This window comes from Scomber japonicus, chromosome 15 (assembly GCF_027409825.1).
Source record: "Scomber japonicus isolate fScoJap1 chromosome 15, fScoJap1.pri, whole genome shotgun sequence".
In the NCBI taxonomy this organism is placed as follows: Eukaryota; Metazoa; Chordata; class Actinopteri; order Scombriformes; family Scombridae; genus Scomber; species Scomber japonicus.
The window spans coordinates 13,740,931-13,766,258 of record NC_070592.1 but is presented as its reverse complement, the minus strand read 5'-3'; the positions used below and the strand labels follow the sequence as shown (position 1 = coordinate 13,766,258).

The 25,328-nt window shown below is 40.6% G+C and overlaps 1 protein-coding gene across 1 annotated transcript; it reads left to right on the top strand.

The window, feature by feature from the left end:
- LOC128374007 (E3 ubiquitin-protein ligase RNF19A-like) lies at positions 1-24,439 on the top strand. Its single transcript, XM_053334221.1, has 10 exons — positions 1-147; positions 12,428-13,295; positions 16,659-16,867; positions 17,029-17,173; positions 17,851-18,013; positions 18,894-19,008; positions 19,230-19,388; positions 20,400-20,619; positions 20,927-21,070; positions 21,314-24,439. Exons 2-10 carry the CDS (start codon positions 12,688-12,690, stop codon positions 22,110-22,112), a joined length of 2,562 nt encoding a protein of 853 aa, XP_053190196.1. The 5' UTR covers positions 1-147; positions 12,428-12,687; the 3' UTR covers positions 22,113-24,439.
- Positions 24,440-25,328: the final 889 nt, after the last annotated feature.

The following is a 25,328-nucleotide window of genomic DNA, read 5'->3' as shown; positions in this document are numbered from 1 at the left end:
GAGACTCACTCGGGGAATATCTACCTCGGCTTGGTCTCTGGGAACTTTTCTACAACAATTCATCAACTACGGAGCCCTGATACATGGAGTCAGGAGTATAGCGACACTTGTTCTTTGAAGTCAAAGCGAACCGGGATAAATTGAACGGTGAGTTTTGATAATAATGAGCTTTACAGACGATGGTTACTATCTATACAGATCACAACTTCCTTCTCTTCGAGGCTGTTGAGAAGCTAGCAGTTTTAGCCCGTAAAGTATCCCTTTTTGATGTCCGGATCGAGCAAAAGCCAACTCTTGTCTTCAGCTAGAGTTATATGTGAGCCTTGAGATTAACTTAGATGCACAATTTTGTCGATTAATTGATCAAACACTTTAGTTTAGCTCGTCAGCAACTCTTGGGGCGATTAAAGTTACTGCTAGCCAAATCTGACCTCGGTAGCTAGCAGGCTAACGCTGGTTAGCCAGGCATAAAGTGTAAACAAATGTTACTCTCTCCTCTGTTTTACCTTCTTATAAGTGATTGAACTAATCTTAAGTTTGCCATTACTTGATAAACCGTGTGTAAGCTTTGTTACTTGATTGTTACTTATTAGTTTCATGTCAATGTCCTTATTATTTTCCTTGAACAAACGTGTTATTATTTTGAACTTAATAGTTACCTTTTTAATTGACTGTATATTTGTCATATCTTTGCTGAAATATGTGTCGTTTTTCTGTGACTGCTTTACAAAGTCAGAAGTCACAAAAACAGTCATATTTCTTTTAACATGTTTTATGCACCAAGAATTGGTTATTTAGGGACATAGTTTAGATATCAAATCATTTTTCTGTCCATGTTGTATTGTAGATGTGTAGAGCTTAATCTAACGTTGACATTTATGTCTGAGTCAAACTATGTGCAATCAGACATTTAGTGGAAAATGGGGAAATGCTGTCCAATAGTTCCCAGTAGTTATTTTCTATATTTATGTAGTCTGTTCCTTATTTTTCTCGATTAATCGTTTAGTCTAAAAATCATCTAAAAATGTGTGTTTCTCATAGCTCAAAGGGACATCCAAAGATAGTCAGTTTATTTCCCATAGAAGACCAAAGAAACCGGAAAATATTCACATTTATGAAACTGGAATCATTAAAAAATACTCTAAATGATTAGTTGATCATCAAAATAGACAATTGACAATTAATTGACTAATCACTGCAGCACTTCTCTCTTACACTGTCTCTCTCTCAACTGTCTCTTTACGGTTTAGTCAACAATCTTTTCCTGAATAGATAACACATCAGTTTGGGGCCACAGTCCTTCCTTATTTACAGTGTGACGTTTACAGCCGGCATGTTAAATGAATCCAAATCTATCCTGACGTGCACTCTCGGTCAGATAATCACGGTGCTTTGCTTTCTCCTGGTGGCTTTTTTACAGTTAAACTCACTCAGTCTCCAGTCTTCCTAGCACTGCGATTTTTAACCTAATTTTTTTTACATTTTACGTAACCTGTGGTGAAGGTAGTTTGTTGTTTTCTCGTTACATTTTCACACACAGGGCTTCCAATAACCCTCAACACCTTAAATTTGTAAGAAAACTCTCCAATCTGAACTACTTTATCGTTAACTGACCTAAATTGGCTGACCAGTTTTGCTATTTTATATTAATTTCTTATGTTTGAAATGCATTAGATGTGCTTCATGAACCTCCTGTTTTACTCTTTTCGACAAAGACGACTTTTAAAATATGTCATAAATTAAAGCGATATGATTGTGGTGCCTTCTGTGCACGTACCGGCAGATGTGACGCTTCTCTTGATGGACAGATCGAGATGTTCTCTTTGCATACATCCAATAAAAACATATTATTTTAAGCTGTATTTGTATAATCCACTAATCAGCATCACTATCGCTGGTGTGACAGAGACAGATGGGATCCATCGGCTGTGACTCGAAGCAAACATTTGCATACTTTTAAATCATGTCTCCTATCTTACAAGCATTGGAGACATTATCTTGATTCCCGCCTGGGCTTGATGAATGAGTTTGCAAACATTTGTCCACCGGGGGGGATAGATAGCGAACATTGTATTCAGCAGAGAGGAATAGCTTTTCTACTTTTGATTGTTTTTTAAAAAAAACGAATGGCATTATCACACTCTGAAGACTTGAATTGTTAAATGTTTAATCCAAAGATTTCAACCACTTCCTGCCTCGTCAACGACCGTGTGGCGCTGATAAACATTAGATGTAAAGATGAAGCCTTCCACTAAAGATTGCACCTATACATATCTTTTAAAAACTTGTAATTCTGTTTTTTGAGTGCGTGTTTCAGTTTTAGGCTTATTCCAAAATAAATTTCAGGTAGTTTTGCGATGTTAAATTGATTTTAAATGTAGATGTTTTACTTTTATAAGTTAATATGAACATTATTTGATATGTTTTGTACAGTATGTGGTCTAAATAAGGATACACAGAGCTTCCATTGTCTTCACTAGTTTCTCACGCATCTCTTCACATTTTCTATCTGACATAAATTTAAATCTGTGTATCCGTGGCTTTTGACTGAACAGCGAGATTCGAGAAAAGCTTTTCAGTGTCTCTTTTTCCTCCTTCATTGTGCCACATAGAAAGGAATGGGGCCGTCTGCCCCCCACCATCACACACCACCCATCTGTGCTTCCCCCCCGCTGGTTGGGGTGAAAGCCTTTTTTTTTCTTTAGCTGAAAAAGAAGCCAGACAGCGAGGAGTCTCTCGTGGTATGTAGTAATCAGAAGAATCACAACGTCGAGGGCTGATGGAGTGCTTTCACTTTGAGTTGCTGTCATGTGAAATTGACTCATACGTGAAGAAAGTTTGTACTATTTTTTTTTTTCAGGGAGTTAAAAAAGAAAAAAAAGAAGTGAACAAGCCGTCGTAATCATAGGTAAAAACTAAAATATCTAAATGGGTCATCATGTGGATTATACCACAGAGAGTGGTTTATATCCGGCCCTGTTTTTCTTTCCTATAATAAAGTCAGGTGTAGCATTTATTATTCAGCACAGCTTCTTCACCGCATTGTTTCGAGGGGAGAGATGGGGGCTGCTTGTTAACAGAGGGGCACAGGTACACAGCCAAAGATAGAGAGGGGCAACACAACCCAGTCTCTGTTTGTAGACCGTAAACTCTCTGGCTGAACGAGTCAGACCAGCAGGACGACATTTCTGTCGAGTGGTCATCGGCTGAAAGACGTTCCAGCTGGCATTGAGGATGGAGGGGAAAGGCGGTTTTGGTTTGAGCCGAGGAATTCCCCTCCTTGTCAACGGCTCTCTACACAGAAAAAAAAAAAAAACTACTGGTGGTAAGAAGTTGTAGTGAAGCAGGTGAACTCTTAGAGCTTTGCGATATGGGCAGAATCAAATATCATATAATATTTTTGACCAAATACCTCGATACCGATATTTTGACAATATTGTAGAGATGAATATTGGTGCTTTCACAAAATATTTACACAATGGGATTTTTAAGAAATAATCATCAATAATGTGGATATAATGAGTAAGTGGTTAAAAGCAGATAATGGAACAGCCTGTTAAGCTCAGAATATTATATTTTTACTGTAATGCAGGAAAAGACACTTATCCCATGTTAAGATATTCAAAATGTAAGATGATATCTATAAAACGTCACGATAACGATATAATCTCGATTTGGTGCCCGCTGTAGCTCAAGCAGAGAGGGACAGCAGTGGACTGTGTAATGATCTTAACGTAGTGTAGGTCACATGACCCCCAAAAGCTTTGTCTTAAACATCAGATGTGAAAGTTTATTTGCACAATTGTAAAATAAAAGCCAGAGAATAATAAATAAAATAAAACATGTGGATGAGGTAGAAACCCACTGTGGGCTTATCTTCCTCACCTATAAGAGATAAAACACAATAACAATGCAAAGTAAAATAAAATATAACATATCATAAACCTAATTAATATTACATACTAACAAAACAACCGAGCAAAAACAGCAAACATTAAAAAGGTAAAAGAGACCACCCATACACTGTTTTCACTTCTTGCTCAATAAAGATTTAATAAATGCAACAAAAGTCATCAATTATCACAACATTAGTGGCGACAGGCTGCACCTTGGGGCTCAGAGCGAACTCCTCCTTCGCACTTGGACTCAAAATACAAATCACTATAGTAACCAGAAAATGTATTTAAAATATTACCATCTATCTTGATTTACATGTTCATTTATCAGCTCAATAATCATCTGAGACATTCAAAAACATCCTCTGCAGGCATTAAAAAACAATTACAATTTGAACCCATTAAGTCCAGTTTATATTTAGAAACCACCAAGAATCAATATTTTAAACACTGATGCCTGCAGTGCATCCAGAAATGAAACTTACCCTTTCACAATTTCAAGCTGCCATTGCAGGGAATGTGTGGGCGTGTTTTGTATTGATAGAAACACATCTGTGATGCGGCTCCTTTCCTGTAACATCCTTGTCAAAACTCCACTGAAGCGATGTGGAAATCCCATTTTGTGGCAGGCAGAATGTTTCACTTCCTGCTCCACATTGTGCAAAAAGAGCCAAAAGAGAAAGATGAGATATTTGGTGGGGGAAAAAAGGAGCTTTTTTTTGTTATTTGATGTCTCCACGGACCTGCACGGTGAGAAGAAAACAATAGACGCTGATCATTGCATCCTTATTTTTGACATTGAGTTACAGTTGTTGCCTCAGCACAGGACACCAGATGCAATGGAAAAGTACCTTACCCTGTTGGCTGTAAATCAGTCTGTTTAATAAATAGTGCCGAACGCAGCCACAGAGGCATTCACGCCAGTACCTCCTGTCCTCACTCTGAGCGTCAGACATTATTATTAAACTCTCGCTGGCAGATAAATAGAGATTCATTTAAGCTACGGCGTTACTTCGACGGTCCAGCTGACAGAAAGTTGGCCTTCACCTGATGAGCGCCGAGCAGTCTAACAATAACTTCTTTTTTTTTTTTTTTTTTTTAACCCTGTTGGTGTGAATTTGCTTCAGAGGAATGTTTTGGTGGTGTAAACAGCAGCAACACTTTCAAAGAAAGAAAAAAAAAAGCTGAAAAATTTCCTCTCATCATTGAAGGCAAACAAAGTTATGTAAAAAGAGGAGAAGTTCCTCCTTCCAAAACTGTAATAACTGAATGCATTGTCATGATCAGGAAGTCAGTTCTCCAGCTGGAATGTGAACGGAAACGAGCGTACGTGATGCAAACATCGAGCTACAGGTCTCTAGTGTTTGGAAGACGTTGGCTGTACGAGGGATTTCTTCGAGTATAGGGATAGCTATGTAACCAGGAAGCTTATGTCATCTCCAACTCGATTTTTATGTTTGAAGAGAGCAGCACAGACCACCCCCCCCCCCCCCCATTTTTTTTTATATCACCCACCTAGATTCAAATAGGAGCTGTTTTTATAGCGCAAATATTATCAGTCCAGAATTGTAGCGTTGGGTTTCTGCATCCTGCGTCAGAAGATAGTGACAGTCTCCCATCGTGTCATCACTATAAAAATTAAAAAAAAGCCAACATGCAACGTGCAGGAAATGTATGTAATTATAAGACTGTGTTGAGGTTTGTCTCGATCCCAGCGGCGTTAAAACAAACGTGTTTTGGTCTGGATTGTCTCACACTAATCGTAAAGGAGACTCAAAGGAGAAGGAAAAAAAGAAGAGAGCGTTTTAGCAGATGTGTCAGGAGAACAGCGAGCGCTCTGCAGCTGTAAATCCAACACCCAAAGGTGACACTAACCTTTTGTAATTATATTGATTCACTGCCAGAGACAAACTTGCTTATGAACCAATTTGTGGTCACTGTCCCTATTTAACTTCAACTTTAACTTTATTTATATAGTACTTTAAAGACAACACAGTCGATCCAAAGTGCTTTACACTGAGGAAAAACACACACAATTAAAGAGGAAAAAAAAACACTTCATTTATAATACAAGTAAAAAGCCCTATTCAGGAGTCAAGGTGGGCAAGTAACCTAAACGTTCAGCCTGTAGCAGCACCAACAAGTTAGTGGACCTGGCTTGCTGGCTGATGATTCATCAATTCATCCTCTGATTTGCTCCGGAGGATGAATTGTGTCTGCAGTCGGGAGACACGTTTACTGTTTTATTTGGGCTGCAGCTCCTCTGTTGACTTCAGAGATAGAAGTACAGTGACTCAATGTTAATACGAATATTAAGGAAAAGATGTTTCTTGTTCTATTTTTGTCTTATTAACAGTCCAGATTAGAAATTGTCCTTCATGAAACAGGGTTTGACGTGCAAATGCTTAGTCACAACCTGTAACATTAAATGTTCCACTGCAATTATGCACCTAATTGTCTCTTTGCAAAAAAATTACGGGCAGTTGGAAACCTAAATTTATTTTCTTTATTGCGTTGCAGGAGCCAAGGTGTTAAAGCTCTGTGGTCTGAGAGGCCATAAATGTTAAAACCAGTACCACTACAGCCCCAGGATAGATAGTTAGCATTCTTTCCCACCTCGATTTTCACATATAAATTATGGCATGGCTCTCCCAAAAAAAACAACAACCTTAATTCAGTAACATTATGTTGACCAGACTAACCAGTAGGAACCCACTGGTTTAAATCATCTTACAACAGTGATCATGATTTATCATCAGCTGAAGCAAAACTCGATGATTTCACTTTTAAGAGAAGTGACACAAGGTTGAAAACATTTGTTCAGCCGCAGTGAGGCTTCCTAGCCTGGGGTTGTCTCTCCAGAACTGGGACACCATCCCAGTATGTGTAAACCGAGGCTGCATGTGATTGCCTCCGAGCTAACAGAGCTTGAATACATGCACGTGCACACACACACACACATATACACACCGACCGCAGTCACATGGAAAGTCCCACTCACTCACTCCCGGTGCAGTGCCACGGCAGGCTTTTCCAGTTTAATTATGCCTCAAGATTGTAGTTTTACACCGACTTTGTGGTTTGCTTGAAATTGCTCCTTCTGTCTTGTAAAACAAAAGTCGTCTTTCTCTCATGACGTGGATACTTTACCCTAAAACCATCATCAAATCTCGTTATGGTCAGTTATCACATTATGACGTAACGTTGGCCAGAATCAGATAAACCTCACTAACTGAATCAACGGAGAAGCATTTTCTACTTCTGTTGTGATCCATAAATCAAATAATGGTCGAGATACTTAAAATAAAGTATCTCGACCTTTTAAAAGATCAATCTACTTTATTAAACATGCTTTTTAATTATTTAAATGTGACTTGGTGACACTGAGCTGATAAAATCGAAAGCATACAGATGTTGCCTGATTGGGTGAAGTTTTTTACTTTGGGATTCTCCCTCTCGCAGTAAAACCACTTAAGTCTTTGACACACTTAGCGCCAGTAAAAACGTGACTGACGTGTCGCTTCGCATCATCTCACACCGCCTCGCCTGCCGCTTAAATCTGAGCTATTATACGCAGACTTTTAGAACTGCCAATTAAAACACATTATCTTTAACAGCTTGGCTGCTGCACTAATGACTTGATGTGATGCAGGGACAGACTTTGACGTCCCATGTATCTTCATTTTACAATTAAACATGTAGGTGAACATTTTAATCTACTTATGTTTTTTAGGTAGCAAAATATAGATGCTTAATAACATCTTGTCCTCTACAACACCCCATGTTTATTTTATTTTTTGGGTCAGCTGATTTTACTGTGAGTCTATCAGTTTATTAATATCCAGTTTTCTCCAACAATAACAGGATTAAAGTCTTTCTGGTTTTGACAATAATTGCTTTAAGCCTGTAAATGTACTGTATATGCAAGAAGGAGGACTCCAAGTATTCCATGGCCATGCAGTCGGCTCTTAGCGTCTCCTGCTCTCGTCCCCTAAGAGAGGTATTCCTATGAGTTTGTTATCCCACCTTCAGTCAGATTATAACCATGGTTTTCTTGTTATGGGAGTGGTGCCACTAATTCAAGTGTTGTGTCCAAGTCTTAACAGCTCTGTCATCACCCTGATATTGCAGCGATCACTGATCTTTTCCATACATGTGCTGGCTCAGATTGACTCAGCCCAGTAGCACGTCACAGCAGGGATTTACATCTGCATTACAACAACAGGGCGACCCGCCTAAAGGTGTGTCTGATGACGCGCTCGTCATGGGTCTAAAAGCGACAGGATGTGTACATCCTGGCTGTGAAGAGTGGTCAAAGGATAAACTCATTTCACTTCCTATAAACTCTTCACAATGATAAGCAGCAGCAGGAAACGTTTGATCTGCAGTAACCTAACACAGCTCTGATACGACTGAAGTCCAGGACGCTGTGCAACAGTGGTAGGCAAATAGTGGCCCCAACACCGGGCCAAATCAACACAACAATATTTGGCCCCCCTGCATTTCATACCCAGGGGCAACTCAATGTGCTTTACATAAAAACAAACTGTAAGAATTGGAAACATTAAAACATACAATTTTTAAAAACAAGAAAACACAATTATAGAGTCTGTAAACATGTCAATCCCAACAAAATATGAGCTAGTAACCTTTTATACACCTATACAGGTAGTTAACATTGTGTCAATTCTCACCAGAACAGATTTGTGTCAATAACGTCTGCCCTCAGAAACAACCCTTGAACTGTTTTATACAAACAAACAAACAAAGAAAAGCATTTCACCACACATCGGCCCCCAAAATAAACATCTGGCCCATAGTTGAACCTAGCTGTTTACCCCTGCTGTAGAATAAAGCAGATATCACAGGAGATAAACTAAACGTCACACCACAGAGATTATTTTAGACACTACAGAAATATAAAAGTACTGAGAGCTGAACACACAAACACTCTTTAAAGACGTCTTTCTCTTTAGTTGACAGCACAGACAGTAAGTAGACAGTTGAGTCTCTCAGTGTGCTTGGAGACGGGTCAATCAGACTTTATTTGTGTAGCACTTTTCATTCATAGTACTATTACACAAAGTTGTTGACATAGTAAAAAATTAAACAAAACCATAAAAAAGGGTCAAGCACACTTTAGTCTAACTCCAGAGATCGTCCATCTCAAGCATGACCTGGCACAACTCAGCAGCTTTTTAACCCGGGGACGGAAACACAAATCAACGCGGTAGGTTTTAACTCGGCCAACAGCCAAAAGTGCAGATGGAAAACCCCAAACTGTGAATGTGACCTTCAGAGGGAGCAGGACTAGATGTTTACTTACTGTGCCAGCACTCATTACAAGTCAAGGTGGGTTTAGCAGATGAAAAAATAAACACTTAAGAGAGAGAAAATATTGCAGAAATATGAAACAGCTTTAACGGGGCCAAATCATTTGTGCTCTAATTTCAGGAGCAAAAAAACATAGACACGTGACAATCTGAATCATAAAAGCCATTGAGCCTATTAATGGTTAATCATTAATTGGTAAAACTGTGTCAGTGACCTGTTCTCTGTTGACTTTAGTCCTTTTCAGCATTTTACTTTAATATATTTAGCCAATTAATGATTTTTTTTTTTAGGCTTTCTCATGCAGTTCATCTATAAACTTGAAGGATTGGTGGTTTAAAATAGAATAGTCTTTATTGTCATTATACCATGTATAATGACATTTTCAAGAATAAATAGGAGCAATTCAATAGACAAAAATCAGTGCATTGAGGTAGTCACATAGCGTCGATACAAGCTCATAGCAGCAGTTTCCTGGCATCTGCAGCCTTAGTTTCTTTGCACAGTGAGCATATAGTTCCTAATCTAAGGAAGCCAAATCCAGTTTCCCTCTCATTTTTGTTTTTACATGTGTTACAATCCACTCCTCGAAAACTGGCAGAGCCCTCATGCAGCATCAGCAGCCGTGGTGGTGATGAGGAAGGTCGAGCAGTGAATAGTGAGACTCTGGCTGCAGGCTGTTGGCCATATTTAGACCTTGTATCTCAAATATGTCTAGAGCCGGTTAAGATGGATCGCAGTTTGCACTTTTGCATGAGAAGGACACTTAAAAATGCATCAAGTGACCACTTGAGATGACATTTCATGGACTGTGGTGCAGCGCTAGGAATCCCCCAGCGCTAAGTGTTAATGTGAAGTCATTTAAATTGATAAAGATAATATTTGGTTGTTAAGGAAAAGGCTGCAGTCAGCGTCAAAACATATGCAGCCTATCAGCAAGATTGAGTGTGGCGGCTTCTGGTTGTGCAGTTTAAATCGTCGCACAGTAAAAAGAAAAACAAACTCCTCTAAAACTAAAGTAGCTGCAGTAAAACTTTACAGCCGCCTGAATGTCATCACGAGGGGGAAAAAAACCCGCAGCCAGTCTGACCCAGGTTAGTAGGTTATTGCAGGATTGCTGTCCCGGTTGAGATTTGCAGTGGGCGGGTTCGTTGATTAGTCGCATTTCGGGCTCCCGCGGGAACTTTCCTGATCTTAGTCCCTAATGACAAACACTCGCACAAACAGTGGAAGCTCAGGGAAATCATCCTTGCTGTGAGATGAGTCTGCAGCTGGAGCTTTGTGGACATGTCAAGACCGGCGAAGACGAGATCTCAAAGTATCGCAGAAATACTGAAAATTTTAAACACAGACACATAGCATGAAGTTAAATGGGCAACATGCACCAGGAGATACTGACTCTATAACACACTGTTAGGAACATGATTAGTTAAGGTGGTTGTTCAATTGTATGTGCCTTGAATCGGAAGGACTAGATTGGTAGAATTGAATCTTGTGGTAGGTCCATATTTTGATAGAAATTATAAAATCAGTTTAGAAACTAGTACATGTGATATTAATGACCAGGGAAAACAAGAATGTATCACTTCTCTTTATTAAATAATTAAATGTTTTTACCATTATGACCATTTTTATCATTTTTATACCTTAATAGGGGCATGGTATCCTGGTGGACATACAACTCATAAAATCCAAAGTATATTAAAAATATTTGTGGAAATGTTTTACTTTTGGTGCAAAATGAGAGAACTGGTAACATCGAATTATGTTTTTGACATCTCATTTTCCACTCCTGCCTGTGTAAGGATTAACAAGGGTACAGATGTGTTGTTTGGACTAGTGGGAATGTTGTGTGAAACGCAGTAATAAACTGACTGTGTGTGTGTGTGTGTGTGTGTGTGTGTGTGCTTCATGGTGAAAACGACTTGCTTTGCTCTGAGGGGGATGCAGGCCTCAGCTGCAGCTCGCTTTGCTGACGTCAGTCTTTTGTCTTTAGTACCGTGTTACATTTTCCAAATGACAGATGAGTTAGACAAATGTGATGACATAAATAAAATATGCCGTTTCTTCACTTTAAGCTGGGAGCTCGCCATCATTATTTGAAGCTGTGTTATAACCAGATTTTGGTTGTTGTTGTTGATTTTAAACATCTGTTTGTGCTGCTCTGCAAAACACCAACATTTTACAGACTTGATTTTTGTAGAAGTACAAAAGTTTTGGATTCAAACATTTTTTCCAAGTTTGCCCAATTTCCCTAACAGAGTCTCCATTTACAGCTGTCATGTGTCCAGTATGTTTGATTTTTTACAGCTGGAGTCTGGTTGTCGGTCTTCTTTTCATCTGTCAGGACTTTACAACTAAAAAACTCACTTTAAGACTCACAAAGCCTTTCCTTAATGCTCTGGGATGAGCTGTGGGGGTAAAACCAGACATGCATATAGTAGTTCTTATTATATATTATCATTATATTCTCTTAAAGATTGTGTTTAAGTCTCTTACTCAGATTTAGACTGTGTGACATTAGCAGTCTGTTTGTATTGGTGCCTGCGTTAGTCGGTCTCTTTAGGGCAGAGACGTTAATCCAAAATATGCACAATCATTAGCTGGGATGTGATCCGTCAACTCTCTGGATGCTCATGCAGCACCACACTCACCCCCCACCCCCCCAAAACAACTATGTGTTGGTTTATGTCAGCTTCAAGATCATTAGTGTGTCTTTTTTCATCAGTTTCAGTTTTGTCCTTTACATATTTTGTTTATGAAGAGCATGTGGAAGCAGTCGAGTAGAGGTGTGGCTGCTCTGGAAGCACACTGACGCAGCTGCGATGGAAAAATGCAAGATTTTTTTTGTTTCATTTGGACTAATACACACTCCAGGGAAATTGTTTTGCAGTTGTTTTGTAAGCAGAGTAACATGCACACATAACAGAAGACACGCCTGAAAACATGCCTGAAGCTTGCCAGAGAAATCTTAATTTGCCTTAAAACAGAGACCAGTATGCCTCGCTGGTAGTCTTAGATTATTTTGAATGTTTAGTGTCAGATCTGCAGCTGAGTGGTTTTTGTGTTTCCTGAGGAACAAATCACTTCATCGAGCCTCCACATATTTCTGTTTTTGCTGCATTACATTAAAAGTTAATGTCTTCAGCTTTGGTTCAGTACCTGATCTTATGCTGTGTTTTTTTTTCTGTCCCTCTTAGGTTTCATCTGTTCTACATCTCGGTGTATCAACTGTTCGCTGTGATTCAAACCAGGGGACAGACCGCACCACTCCAAAACCTGCTTCCAGCCACCATGTCCTAGCTCACATTAGTCCAGCTCCCTACCCCCAACCTTCCTGTCCCTTCAACCCCAGCCCCTCTCTGTATTTTCCTCCTTCCCCCCCTTTCTGCCCCTCATCTCTTATCCCGATGTGGTGATTTCTGGTTGTGACACCAGCGGCGCACATTTTTTTGGCGTGATGAGCAGCCTGCGCCAGCAGCATCATGGCAGCACAGGCTCAGAGCGAGACCTTCACTCAGCTGCTTCCACTGTCAGCCTCCCCTCTATTAGAAAGACCCCTAAGAAGCGGCGTCTGTCGCTCCACTCGCTGTTCGGTCGGCGGCGGCGGCCGGACCGCGACCCCAAGCGAAAGTCCAAGACCATGCAGGCCGGAGCCGGGGTGGGCAGCATCGTCAGCGCAGAGAGTGTCCAGTCAGAGACGTTCCACGATAAGACCTCTGCCCACTCCCTGCCAGGCGTAGCCTCGACTTCATCGGCGTCCGGGTCCACATCGGAGTTCCTCGAGTGCCCCCTATGCCTGCTGCGCCATGCACGCGACCGCTTCCCAGACATCATGACCTGTCACCACCGTTCCTGCGCAGACTGCCTGCGACAGTACCTGCGCATCGAGATCTCCGAGTCCCGAGTCAACATCAGCTGCCCCGAGTGCTCGGAGCGCTTCAATCCCCACGACATCCAGATGATCCTGGGAGACCGAGCCCTCATGGAGAAGTACGAGGAGTTCATGCTGAGGAGGTGGCTGGTGGCTGAACCCGACTGCCGCTGGTGCCCCGCCCCAGACTGCGGGTAAGAGAGAGCCGAGGGATCAAACCGGCTACTTACTGAATAACACATTAGAAATGAAAGTGAACCAGTGTGCTGTCTTAAGTTTCAGGTCTGTGGGTTTGTTTCCACACCGACTACCACTTTTAATATTCGGGAATCTATTTTGGTTTCCAGAGATGTGCTTGAAGTTGTCCCAAAATAACACAGCAAACATCCATCTCAAGGAAACTTTGAGGCTGCAACATGTGCTTTGAAGTTCACCACAGTGTCTGCATCGATGCCTGAGCTATAAATAACGTGGCAGCGATAAACCTGTTTTTTTTTTTGTTTTTTTTCTATCAGCCTTATGAGTCATCCCAAAAAGATTATGATGATGCCCATTGCCGTCTAAATCCCTTAACAGATTTTTTGTATTTATATTCAGCATCACATAGTGTTCTGAAAACTCAAAATTCACCACATGGACAAAAGTATTGGGACACCTGGCCGACAGGAGCTCTAAATCTATAGGCATTCATACGGGTTCAGTCGCCCCTTTTGCAGCTACAACAGCTTTCACTCTTCTGGGAGGCTTTCCACAAGATTTTGGAGAATGTCTGTGGGATTCTTTTTTTTTTTTTTTTTTTTGTACATTCATCTAGAAGAGGATTTGTGAGGTCAGGTGCTGATGTTGGACGACAAGGCTGGACTCATAATCTCCCCGTTCTAGTTCATCCCAAAGGTTTGATGGGGCCGAGCCAGTCAAGTTCTTCCACACCAAGTCTTAATGGAGCAGTCATGCTGGACCAGAAAAAGGGCCCTCCTAAAAACTGTTCCCACAAAGCTAAAAGCATAAAATTGCCCAAAATATCTTTAGTATGTTGAAGCATTAAGATTTCACTTCACAACCCCCCCTGAACGAAACACCTGAATTCAATGATTACCAGGTCTGTCCATTATAATGTATATTGTGATAGTTTTTAAGTAATTAGTAATTTAATTTAATGCCTTTATTGTGCTAACACACATAAAAACGGCAACAGACAACATAAAACAACATACAATGAAAAATAAATAGAAATACATATTAGTAAATTATTAGTTTTGCAATCCTCCCACAACCACTTCTCCAAAAAATATATAACTGAGAAATTAAATCATTTTCCTGCCCCAGAAGGTGCCTCGTGGTGCTGACAGAGTAGGTTAGGATCAGGTCAGGGTCTTGCTTGTTTGGAATTGGATTTCAACACTTTTCTCTGCTAACTCGGTCACCCTGCTTCACCTCCCGCCCTGTGCACCTTTTTTAGGCCACGTCAGCGCATGCAGCCAAACACATGCAAAAGTGGATCAGTGGTCCATGTTCCCTGTGTTCATCCCCCGTCAATGCCATTAGTTCAGTTTTGAGTGATGGCTGCGTCTAGTAATGTTTTTATTTTCTCACAAGCTCTTGGCTTTGTTGCGTCAACAGTGCTGACCCTGTCCGCTGGAATAATGGCTCTTTCATGAGTTTCAGCTCTCGTCCCTCCAAAACAGTTGAGCTCTGGCTCGCTGCCATGCTCTCCACTTGTTAATGCTCTGGCTCCTTATTGTTGGATAATCACACTTGCATGTTTTTGGCCGTGTTGGTCAGCTCAGTGAGTGAGATTTAATTTAACAACTCCTTATAAAATTTATGTGACGTAGGGCAGAGTTTAGGCTCTGCTGTTGTATATAGTTCAGTGCACATGAGCTGCAGGTTATTTATATATAAACACTGTTTTGTATTTTCATTTTTACTGATTATGAGTTTAGACTTAACTGCAACACTATTTATATACTAATATTTTATGCAAAGAAGTATATGGAAAGGATTTTTTCTTGATTTTTGGAAAGTGTCCCATCAGTTTTCAGCACTCAGGTGTTAGTGGAGACAGTCTGGAAACTGTCTAGACTGAATATTTTGTAGGTATGTATATGCTGTCCACACCAAACCTGCACAAATGGTCTGTTTGTATGTCAGTTAGGAGTGAAAAACAATAGTGGTGTAAAATTGAGATTGGTTGAGTCTGATCAGTTGAGCTCTACTTTTTGTTTTTGTGTCACAAACGAACTACTGAAAAATGACAACACCCCTTACATTTATTTTGCCCCAGGGGAAAGAAAGAAGTCCAAGTTTTTGTACTATAAGCATGCAAAAAAAGAATAATGCATAGCAGAGGAACTAGTTTGCTTCACTAGAATTGCTCTTGTCAATTAATTGTTTGCACAAACAATAAATTAATTCTAGTTCACTTTTTCCAATGTTTTTGCTCCATGTTCTGCTTAAAACTTAAATGACTAGCATTTTCTGCACAGCTGTAGTCACTGTTGCATGTCTAGTATCAGCTGATGTTTGCAAATTTACTCATTTTAACTGTGTTAGCTGATGCCATAATTTCTATTTAAATCATTTACAGGGAGTTTGTGCAGGACTGATCTGCTTTGCTCCACAGAGTTTTGTTTATAAATGTAGATACGCTGTTGTGTGTCTATCAGCTGAAGGCCTCCCTGCAAGCTGCAGGCTCTCACGTTGATAACTCACACAGGGCCCTTTTTTAATGCCTGTGCACACAGAGACGTCTCCATGTAGAGCTGTCACATACTGTCCGGTTTATACGTCAGTGTTTGCTCTTCCTTATCATCTGACGTTTCCATGATGTCTGTACTATGAGAGGCCGGATGGCAGCAATAATCTCAGAGATTAACTGGGAAATATTCACTTTCTCAAAGTCCGGGGGGCTCTGCACTCCTTTTTACAATATTTAAAAACTACCAATATCTCATCTCATGCATACTACATGGATACAAGTAGGTTTATAAATCAGCAAGCCTAAAAATGTGCTCCTGTTTAGCAATTTGTATTATTTTCAGAGAAGAGACTTGCAATTTTAGTAAGATGTAAATGACAACAGTGAAGGTTTAGTGTCATATCAAGTTTTTCAGATTAGTGACTTTCATATCATGTTTACATGTTAATTAAAAAAACAGTCATTGGAGTTTGCTTCTGCCGTGTTCATGTGCTTTTAAATAACTGCTCCCACATTGATCAGTGTAACGACCGATGAGGACGGATACTGTGTTGGCACACAGTCATGCAGAAGGGATTATACCAGTATTGAACTGTTGTAACAGAGCTCACGGATAAAAATCATTGGCAGCCAGCTGATCTCCTCTGAACATGCTTTGATTATTTATTTAAAGTATGTGAAACACATTAGATATGTATCCCCAGTTTGACCGCCTCCACTTCTACAATCTGCTCAATTGCTGACACTTTGCAGATTAGCCATGCTGCCCCCTAGTGTTGTGTTGAGTTACTACATCCCTGCTCTCCTGCCACTCTTAATACTCAACAACTCCATTTTTTCTGTATTCTTCCTCTCCTAGTTATGCAGTCATCGCGTTCGGCTGTGCCAGCTGCCCAAAGATCACCTGTGGGCGTGATGGCTGTGGCACAGAGTTCTGCTACCACTGCAAACAGCTGTGGCATCCCAACCAGACGTGCGACACGGCGCGGCAACAAAGGGCCCAGCACTTTCGGCTGAGGAGTTTCCGGTCCTCCTCCCTCAGTTACAGCCAGGAGAGCGGAGCTGCAGGTAACATACAAATACATGCCAAGCGCTCACAGACTGACCTGACCAGTTTTTTGGTATTCGCACACACATATCAAAGCAATCACGCACACCTGTGTGTAGCAGCTCACTCATGTACAGATCCGCAGTAGAAAAAATATTCAACCTTAATTAACCTCTGCCAGGTGATGACATCAAGCCCTGTCCTCGCTGTGCTGCCTACATCATCAAGATGAATGACGGGAGCTGTAATCACATGACTTGTGCTGTCTGCGGCTGTGAGTTCTGCTGGCTCTGCATGAAGGAGATCTCCGACCTGCACTACCTGAGGTGAGACGACGAATGCTCATCAGCACCAAAGAGTTTCTACAGACGAGCGCTGAGTTTCAGTTTTGTTGAGTAGTTTTTTTAATTAATGTGAGAGTTAATTCCTTATATAATAGTAGACAAAATAGTCTTAACACTAAGTCAACTCATTTTTATCATTAGGAAAGCTTTCATATTTGCCAAAAGATGCCACATTTGGTGTCTTAGAGATCCACCCAGAGAGAGCAATGTTGTGATAATTTGTTTAATAAAAGCAAAAACTGGGTAGTTATATTGCTGTGAGTTTTAATTGTTTACTAGTTACACATATTTTACTAACTGTGTGTCACTTGTGTGCCGACGATCTGAAAATAGTCAAATAACTGAAATTTAATAATTATTTTTGTCCTGATTTTTAAAAAGCAAGGATCAGCTAAACTGTACTTTTTTACATTATGAGATCGATTCAGTGGTTATAGTAACCATACTACACACACACACACACACACACACACACACACACACACACACACACACACACACACACACATTCTCTCCACTCTTTTTTACATTATGAGATCGATTCAGTGGTTATAGTAACCATACTACACACACACACACACACACACACACACACACACACACACATTCTCTCCACTTTCTCTCCACTTTCTCTGACATTACCTCTCTCACCCCTTCAGTCCATCAGGCTGCACCTTCTGGGGTAAAAAGCCCTGGAGCAGAAAGAAGAAGATTCTGTGGCAGCTCGGCACATTGGTGGGTGCGCCTGTGGGCATCGCCCTCATTGCTGGCATCGCTATCCCCGCAATGATCATCGGCATCCCGGTCTACGTGGGCAGAAAGGTGAGGGCACCACCAGGCAGCTGAGGAATGATACAGTACCAAACTAACAGCTTATTCAGAGAGAGAGAGAGAGAGAGAAGGAAGAGAAGATAGTCAGCAACTGTGGAGTTGTTCAACAAAATAATCCAGTTGACTGTGCAGAGTCAATATTTTAATTAAAGTCCACTGAAAGTTAAATATCCCCAAGTCATGTTTTTAAGAAGTTCAGTTATCTTGTGAGAGTTCTTCAAATTACATCTAATGAGATATTGTTCCTGTGAATATACAAATACTGTTAATTTAGTGTTTAATTTAAAGTTTAACTGTGGATACAAGATGTCTCCTCCTTCACTGTAAAGTCCATTCTCAGTGTGCGCTGGCAGTTTCCACATCACACTTATGTAATCCGCATATTGGACCAGGATTGGCCTCCACATTATTTGTGTTTCACAAATCCTGCTCGTTGGGCCTGGTACTTAAAATTAGATTTTCAGTGAACACAGAGAAACTTTCCACTTTCAGCAGATTAATATGAAACCAGACTTCTGGGGTTAAACTCTGCACATGCATCATTCTGCACAATGAAGCTCAAATATTCATCTGTAGGAACAAGAAGAAAAACATGAGTGGAGGAGGACTTTAAATAGCTTGGCAGGCTGAACAAAATAAAGACTACTTTTCTCTTAATATGAGAGAGGCATAGTCCCTTGTAACTACAAAAACAAATATTAGGTATAAAAGATATTTGAGTAAAATGGAGAGTTTTCTCCAGTATGCTTTTTTTTTTTTTTTTTTTTACTTCTGCACAGCACATAAAATACTGTTTAGAATTCTGTGGAGCTGATCCTTTTTTTCTTCTTTTTTTTTTGTTGAGGTTATTAATACAACTTTTCCTCCTCAGATCCATAATCGTTATGAAGGGAAGGACATCTCTAAACACAAGAGGAACTTGGTAATAGCTGGTGGCGTGACGCTGTCTGTGATTGTGTCGCCCGTGGTTGCAGCTGTCACTGTCGGTAAGAAAGAAACATTTTATCTCTTTTCCCTCGTCTGTCTCTCTCTTTCGCCATCTGTCTCCTGACAACATGTTAAATATTTAATAGTGTTTCTGTGGTGGGTGAGTATTATGAGGCGAGTACTGTATAAAAGTGAAATCTGGAGTTTCACTGAGATGCATCAGAAAAGCTTGTATGTTGAAACTGTAATAAAATGTTTTTTTTTACATTGTGTTGCGTAGGTATCGGTGTTCCCATCATGCTGGCTTACGTCTACGGAGTCGTCCCGATCTCCCTGTGCAGGAGCGGCGGCTGTGGAGTGTCTGCTGGCAACGGCAAAGGAGTGCGGATCGAGTTTGATGACGAAAATGACAACATAGGTAGCGGTGCTGCAGCTACAGGTGAGCGTCTCTAACTGAGTGAAATAAAATATTTTTACATTTTTTAGTGAGCAGCACAGAAAAGCAGCTGCACTGATCTTTCCTCGTGATGAATGAAACATTGCATAAAAAGAAAATTATAACACACATGAATGTCAATAAATCTGTCGCCTTTCTGTCTCTGTGAACTTTTGAACGTCTGCTGCTTTTTTTTTTTTGGGTCGACGTTGTTAAAAAATGTTGCCGAGTCTTTCATCTCATCATTAAATCATACGTAAGAAGCTTTACTCAGAATTAATCTAATTTAATTATATGTAATTTGTCACATGTGCAGACACTGTAGACAGTCTTACATGTTATTATTAAAAGGCACCTTCCTCTGATTTAAGGTCGAACACGGAATCCAAGTGTTTGGAAAAAACTCCAATTGTAGTCACCGCAGCACAAGCGGTCCATGTTTATGCTCACAAATTTGCATGCATGCAGCTCTGTTTGGCCTCCAGAAGACCTCATGCATAAGTCGGTGTCTTTGTGTATACATACTTATTATTTATAGCCTGTGAAGTGCCAAGACTGTGTTGGAGGTGTGTTATAGTGTGAAATCACTGGCATGGTGTCGGTGGTTTTTTTGCTGTCAGTGTGTGTTTGTCACTGTCGGACTGACGGCTGCGTGAGAGCCGGGCTCGCCGCTCGATTTCCCCGAGGAGGTGTTGAGGGAGACGGATTGTATTTCTCACAGCTTCTGTCAACAGTGTGACAGATAATTGTGAGTCCAAATAACAGCGGCGACTTTGACCTTTTCTAGAAACAAAAAAATGTGTGAGACATGATGACACTTATTCACACCCAAGAAATCACCAACCTCTTGTTGCAGGATTCATAAAAAGTCAGTAAGGTCATCCATCCAACTTGATAAAAGTCAGAAGAAGACTTTAAGGCTTGACATTGATCTATCTTGAGTTTGTCTCTTTATCCTTTTTACCTGTTCGTTTCATAAATAAATAAAATCCCCCCTTTTCCTTTTCCACTCAGACACGACCTCGGTGGCGGAGACGCGGCTCAACAATCCCAGCCTTGGCGACGGAGCGAGCGTGGGCGGCCTCACAGGCCTTAGCCTCAGTGTGAGCGGCAGCCACATGGAACGCTGTGGCATGAGCTCCACTCAGCGGGACAACATGAGCGACAACGCCAGCACCACCGCTCTCGCTGGCACCAGCATCACCGGCAGCCTGTCTGGCAGCTGCTACAACAGGTAAGGACTGAACCTGGCTGGTTTCTGCATTGTTATACAGAAAATTATAACCAGAAAATCAGAGAAGAGCCCCGAATGAATTATTTGTGTCCCAAATGTCACTATTGACTTGCAAAAAGAGTTAATGTCATTCAGTGTTAATAAATGCACACTGTTGATTATTTCAACATTAATCATTTCGAGAGTACATTTGTGGTTACATTTCTTTGTAGTTTTTTTTAGAAATTTTTAATGTTCTCATCTGTACTGTAAATTCAGCAACTTCATCCTGAGATTTATATTTTGTTTCACTACGTCATCTTCCCAGGATGGAAGTTCAGGCTGACGTCCAGAAGGAGAGGTGCAGTCTGAGTGGAGAGTCGGCCACCGTCAGCCTCGGGACAATCAGTGATAACGCCAGCACAAAAGCAATGGCGGGATCCATCCTCAATGCCTACATGCCTCTGGAAAGGTCAGTAGTTCAACAAGTGTTTACTCTACTGCATCTTATCTCCTCAGCAGGGAAAACAGCTGGAAGCACCAAAGGATTAATAATTAAGGATTTGTTTTGTCTTTTATGGAATTGTTTGTTCTGTAATCAGCAGTTTGAGTTTTAAATTCCTCATCAATATGTAAAGATATAAATTGTTACACTGAAATAATTTGCTGTCATACTGATAGTTAAATGTGAGGGTTTTTATTTTTTATTTTACAGAGACAATAGTCTGGAGGTGCAGGCGGATGTGGAGTCCAAACAGGAGAAGGTGAGACACTACAGCGCCAGCAGCAGCCTGGATGAAGCCAGCTGCAGCAGCAGCACTGCAGGTCTCAAAGGTGCCAGCGGAGGCACATGCTCATGTCCCTCCACCTGCTGCTGTGCGCAGCATGATGGCCACCGGTGCCCCTCACCACCTTGGTCAAAGGAACCCTCCACTTCAGGGGGAAAGAAGAGCAAAGGAAAGTTGTGGAAAAGAGGCAGCAGCAAAGGAGAGACGAAAATTAATGAGACACAAGGAGACATGGACGCTCAGCTGCTGGAGCAGCGCAGCACTAACTCCTCTGAGTTTGACTCACCATCCCTGAGTGGCAGCCTGCCTTCAGTGGCCGACTCACACTGTAGCCACTTCTCATCAGAGCTCAGCTGCTCGGACCCAGAAACCTCAAGACCAGCTCACCCCCCTTGCTCCGGACTGGCAGATCCCCTCCCTCACCCTGCGACCACCTTCAACGAGATCACCATCACGCCCATGCCACAGGTGGAGCACGACCGCCTCGAGAATTTCCCATCTCAGACTGGCCACGCAGCCTTCACCCACCGTCTGCTGTCCTCGTCCCCTCCTGCTTCTCCCAAAGAGGGAAGCAGTGGGACGTTTCTATACATCACAGAGGAGAGCAGAGGCGTCACAGCAGACACAGAGCCAGAAAAGGACGAGAACATAAAAGAAACCACCGACAACAACACCGTACTGCCTGTAAGCCCAACAAGGAAGCGCTGCATACAAACAGATATCTAAAAGAAACTGTGTGACCACTGCTTGCTCAGATAGCTTCATCACCTGCTGTCTTCACTCATCTTGAGAGGCTGGTGATGAGGTTTAAGGCTCTAAAGTCTAATTATACTTTTTTTGAATCTGCTGTGGAGTCAGAAATATTACGTGAATGTCTATACAGTTACAGAAAAGGTCGGGTCTAAGATGGAGAGAGATGGTGAATAAAGTAAATGGAGCACAGTTAAGTGAAAGGTTGTTTCTGCTCTCAGACGGGAAATGCAGACGTGAACAAGAAGTTCCAGTAGGTGGAGTTTGAATGTTTGTGGACGGGTGTCAGGCAGGCTTTTTAATTGTGGGGGAGATACTTCAGAAAGCCCCATCCAGCTGTTATGATGATCTGATTTCTAGCTGAGCAATCAAGCTCACAGAAAGCAGAACAGATGAAGCTGGAGCGGAGTGAGTGAAATGTCTGATATTCTTTTAAATAGTAAGCTGCTATAATGAAGCCTAAACCTCTTCTCCTTTTGTCACATCTGCAAAATCCTGTTTTCTTTTATCTCGGGGGGGTTTCCATGAATCAGGGACGGAGACGTCATCACTGTGGTCCACCACCTGTGCCACCAATTCACTCTCTGTGACTTTTTAACAGCATGTAAGAAGAAAGAAAGAGAAAGAAAGAAAGAAAGAAGAAAAAAGCACAGCTGCAGGATTGTTGAACCTTCTTCTGCGGAGCGTCTGAACCTGAGAGGGACCAGTCCATGCGTGCAGTAGCAAATTTTATTTTTCCATAATCACCTTATTAGAAAAACTGATTATTGTTGTTTTCAAATTACTCCTGTCTATTTGTGCTACGTGTTTGCTTATTTTTATTTTCCATTTTGGGAAAGTTGGTTTTAATGTTGCAGCCCTGTGTTGGGTCCAAACTTTTTATTATAGCGAGCGGGAATCGTGTTGACGAGGACTCAAACTGCAGTCCTTGCATCTTTTTAGACATTGTGGATTTTAACAGATGCGATTTGAGAGCTCGAGCAAAAGACAGATGCTATCGTGCATTCACTTCACAAGCCCCGGTCTGCACTGGCAAACAAATATTTAACTGTTCGTGGTTGCACCTGTGCAAATGTTTTGAGAGAGTTGTTTTTAAGAAAGGGAATTATTCCTCAAAATAAAATCAAAGCCCGATTTTTAGATCAGACACTGCAGCATTTCTTACAAATTATAGGGCTTCTTTTAATACTCAGTCACTAAAAACCAGAAATTCAACCAAACAATGTATCTGCAATAAGAAAACTCAGCTTTCAAGAATTTGTTCAGTCAAGGAAAAGAAAAAAGATAAAGCTCTGATCAACTTGTGCAATGAGAAAAACACTTTTCAGTGATTTTAATATTCAGTAGTGAATGTATAATGATGCTATTATTGTTACATTTTTATGTTCCCTCAGTAATATCCAAATCAAATTATAATTTTTTGGACTCACTTTTGGTGTATTTAACCTATGTGCTAAGATTGAAATGCAAATAATTTTATATTTGATGTTGGACCCTCAGTGCCTTTTTGGGGAAAATGCTTTGTAAAAGTTTTTTTCCCTCCATTCTGTATGTCTTCAGATTAAAAGCATATAAGTCATAAAAAAAGGATTTCTATTTATCTGATGCTAAATACTCCCCTGAATGCTAGAAGACAGAGCTGATGCTAATGTGACTCTAGCTGGTTTAGACTACCAAAGACTGTCAGGCTGCCGACATTCAGACTGAAACACTTGACAGACACATTAATGGAGTTGTGATGGTACCTGAATATTTTAATAAGTTAGGAGCGTTCAGTTTATGAAGTCGAATCTTGCTTTCAGACCAGAAAAGCCACCGTGAGACAACCTGATTTTAGAGGCAGTATTTTTGAAATTACAAGAACCAAAATGTTTGTATTTTGGGGGAGAAACTGTCTGAATATGGTTCCCTGAAGTAGCCAAAACCTGATGAAGACAGTAGAGTTGATTTAACCTTTTCAGATTAGTTTCACCAAGCGCTGTTTGTCAGCTCTTGTTGGCAATAAAAACCCTTTTTATCCAAAGCGGCACGAGTATCTGAGTTCAGCTTTAGTGAGTTTTCAGCCTAGCTCATCAGTGGTTGCACCTGAAATCCCCACACTGTTGATGTTTCTTTTTTTTGAAAAATGCCCGTTTAACTCCTGTGAGTTTTATATTATTATTATTTGAAGACTGGTGCCAGGTCTATTTTCTAACTTGGTCAAAAGAAGCTTATGCTATTTGAAAAATTATATATTTCCTAATTATTTGCTTTGTAATGTGCATGTAAATGCATATCCTTAAACAATAAAATCTTCAATCAAGCTTGTGTGCATGTGCGTTTTGACATTTTCACACCTTATACTGCTCCGTACAAGTGATGATGAATTGTACGATGCGCGAGTAGATCAACAGATATGTGTCGAGTTCATTAAAATGAGCCAAGATGCAACAACATAATCAGCATCATAAAAACATCATCAACATCCTTTTTTTTTTTTTGCTGTATTTTCCCCTGTGGTGACTCATTCAGTTTAGTCTTATAATCAAATCACAGACCGAAAGGCTAAAAACATTCACACTGCAGTTTATTTACATTTTGCATTCAGATTATTTACATACATTACATGCTTTTACATTCCATAAAGCAAAACTCAATTTGGAACGATTAAGCTTCATATTGAGTGTTTTATAAGGTTGAACAAATCAAGTAAAGACTATAAAGAGCAAGTGAAAGAACAGCTGTGGCACATTGTGCTATACAAAGATTTACATTGTGTGTCGTAGTGTTGATGTGAGAGACAAGAAAAGTGTAAAGTAGGACATCGAAAACAAGAAGGGAATCAGCTTTTAAGACATTTAAAGGCCATGCACACCAAAATGGGTGTTTTCAGTCATTTTGGTCAATTATCTTGACTTTGGGCAGAGCTGTGGAAAAACAGGTCACCAAACTTAAAAAGTGTTCTAATAAAAACGATACAAGTTTTCTTTTCTTTTTTTTTTGTCCCAACAAACCACGTATAAAAAAGCATAAATGATTCAGAGAGACATCAGTCAAGCACAGTTTGTACAAAGTCACAGCGATGAGCTTTAATCAGGTTAACTAAGTAAGTGTGTATGTGTGTGTGTGGACCAGGGCTGTGTTGGGGAGTTGCTCTTATTTTTCTGACATTCTGGTAATAAGTTAAACCTCTGGGTTACCGATAATTGTCAT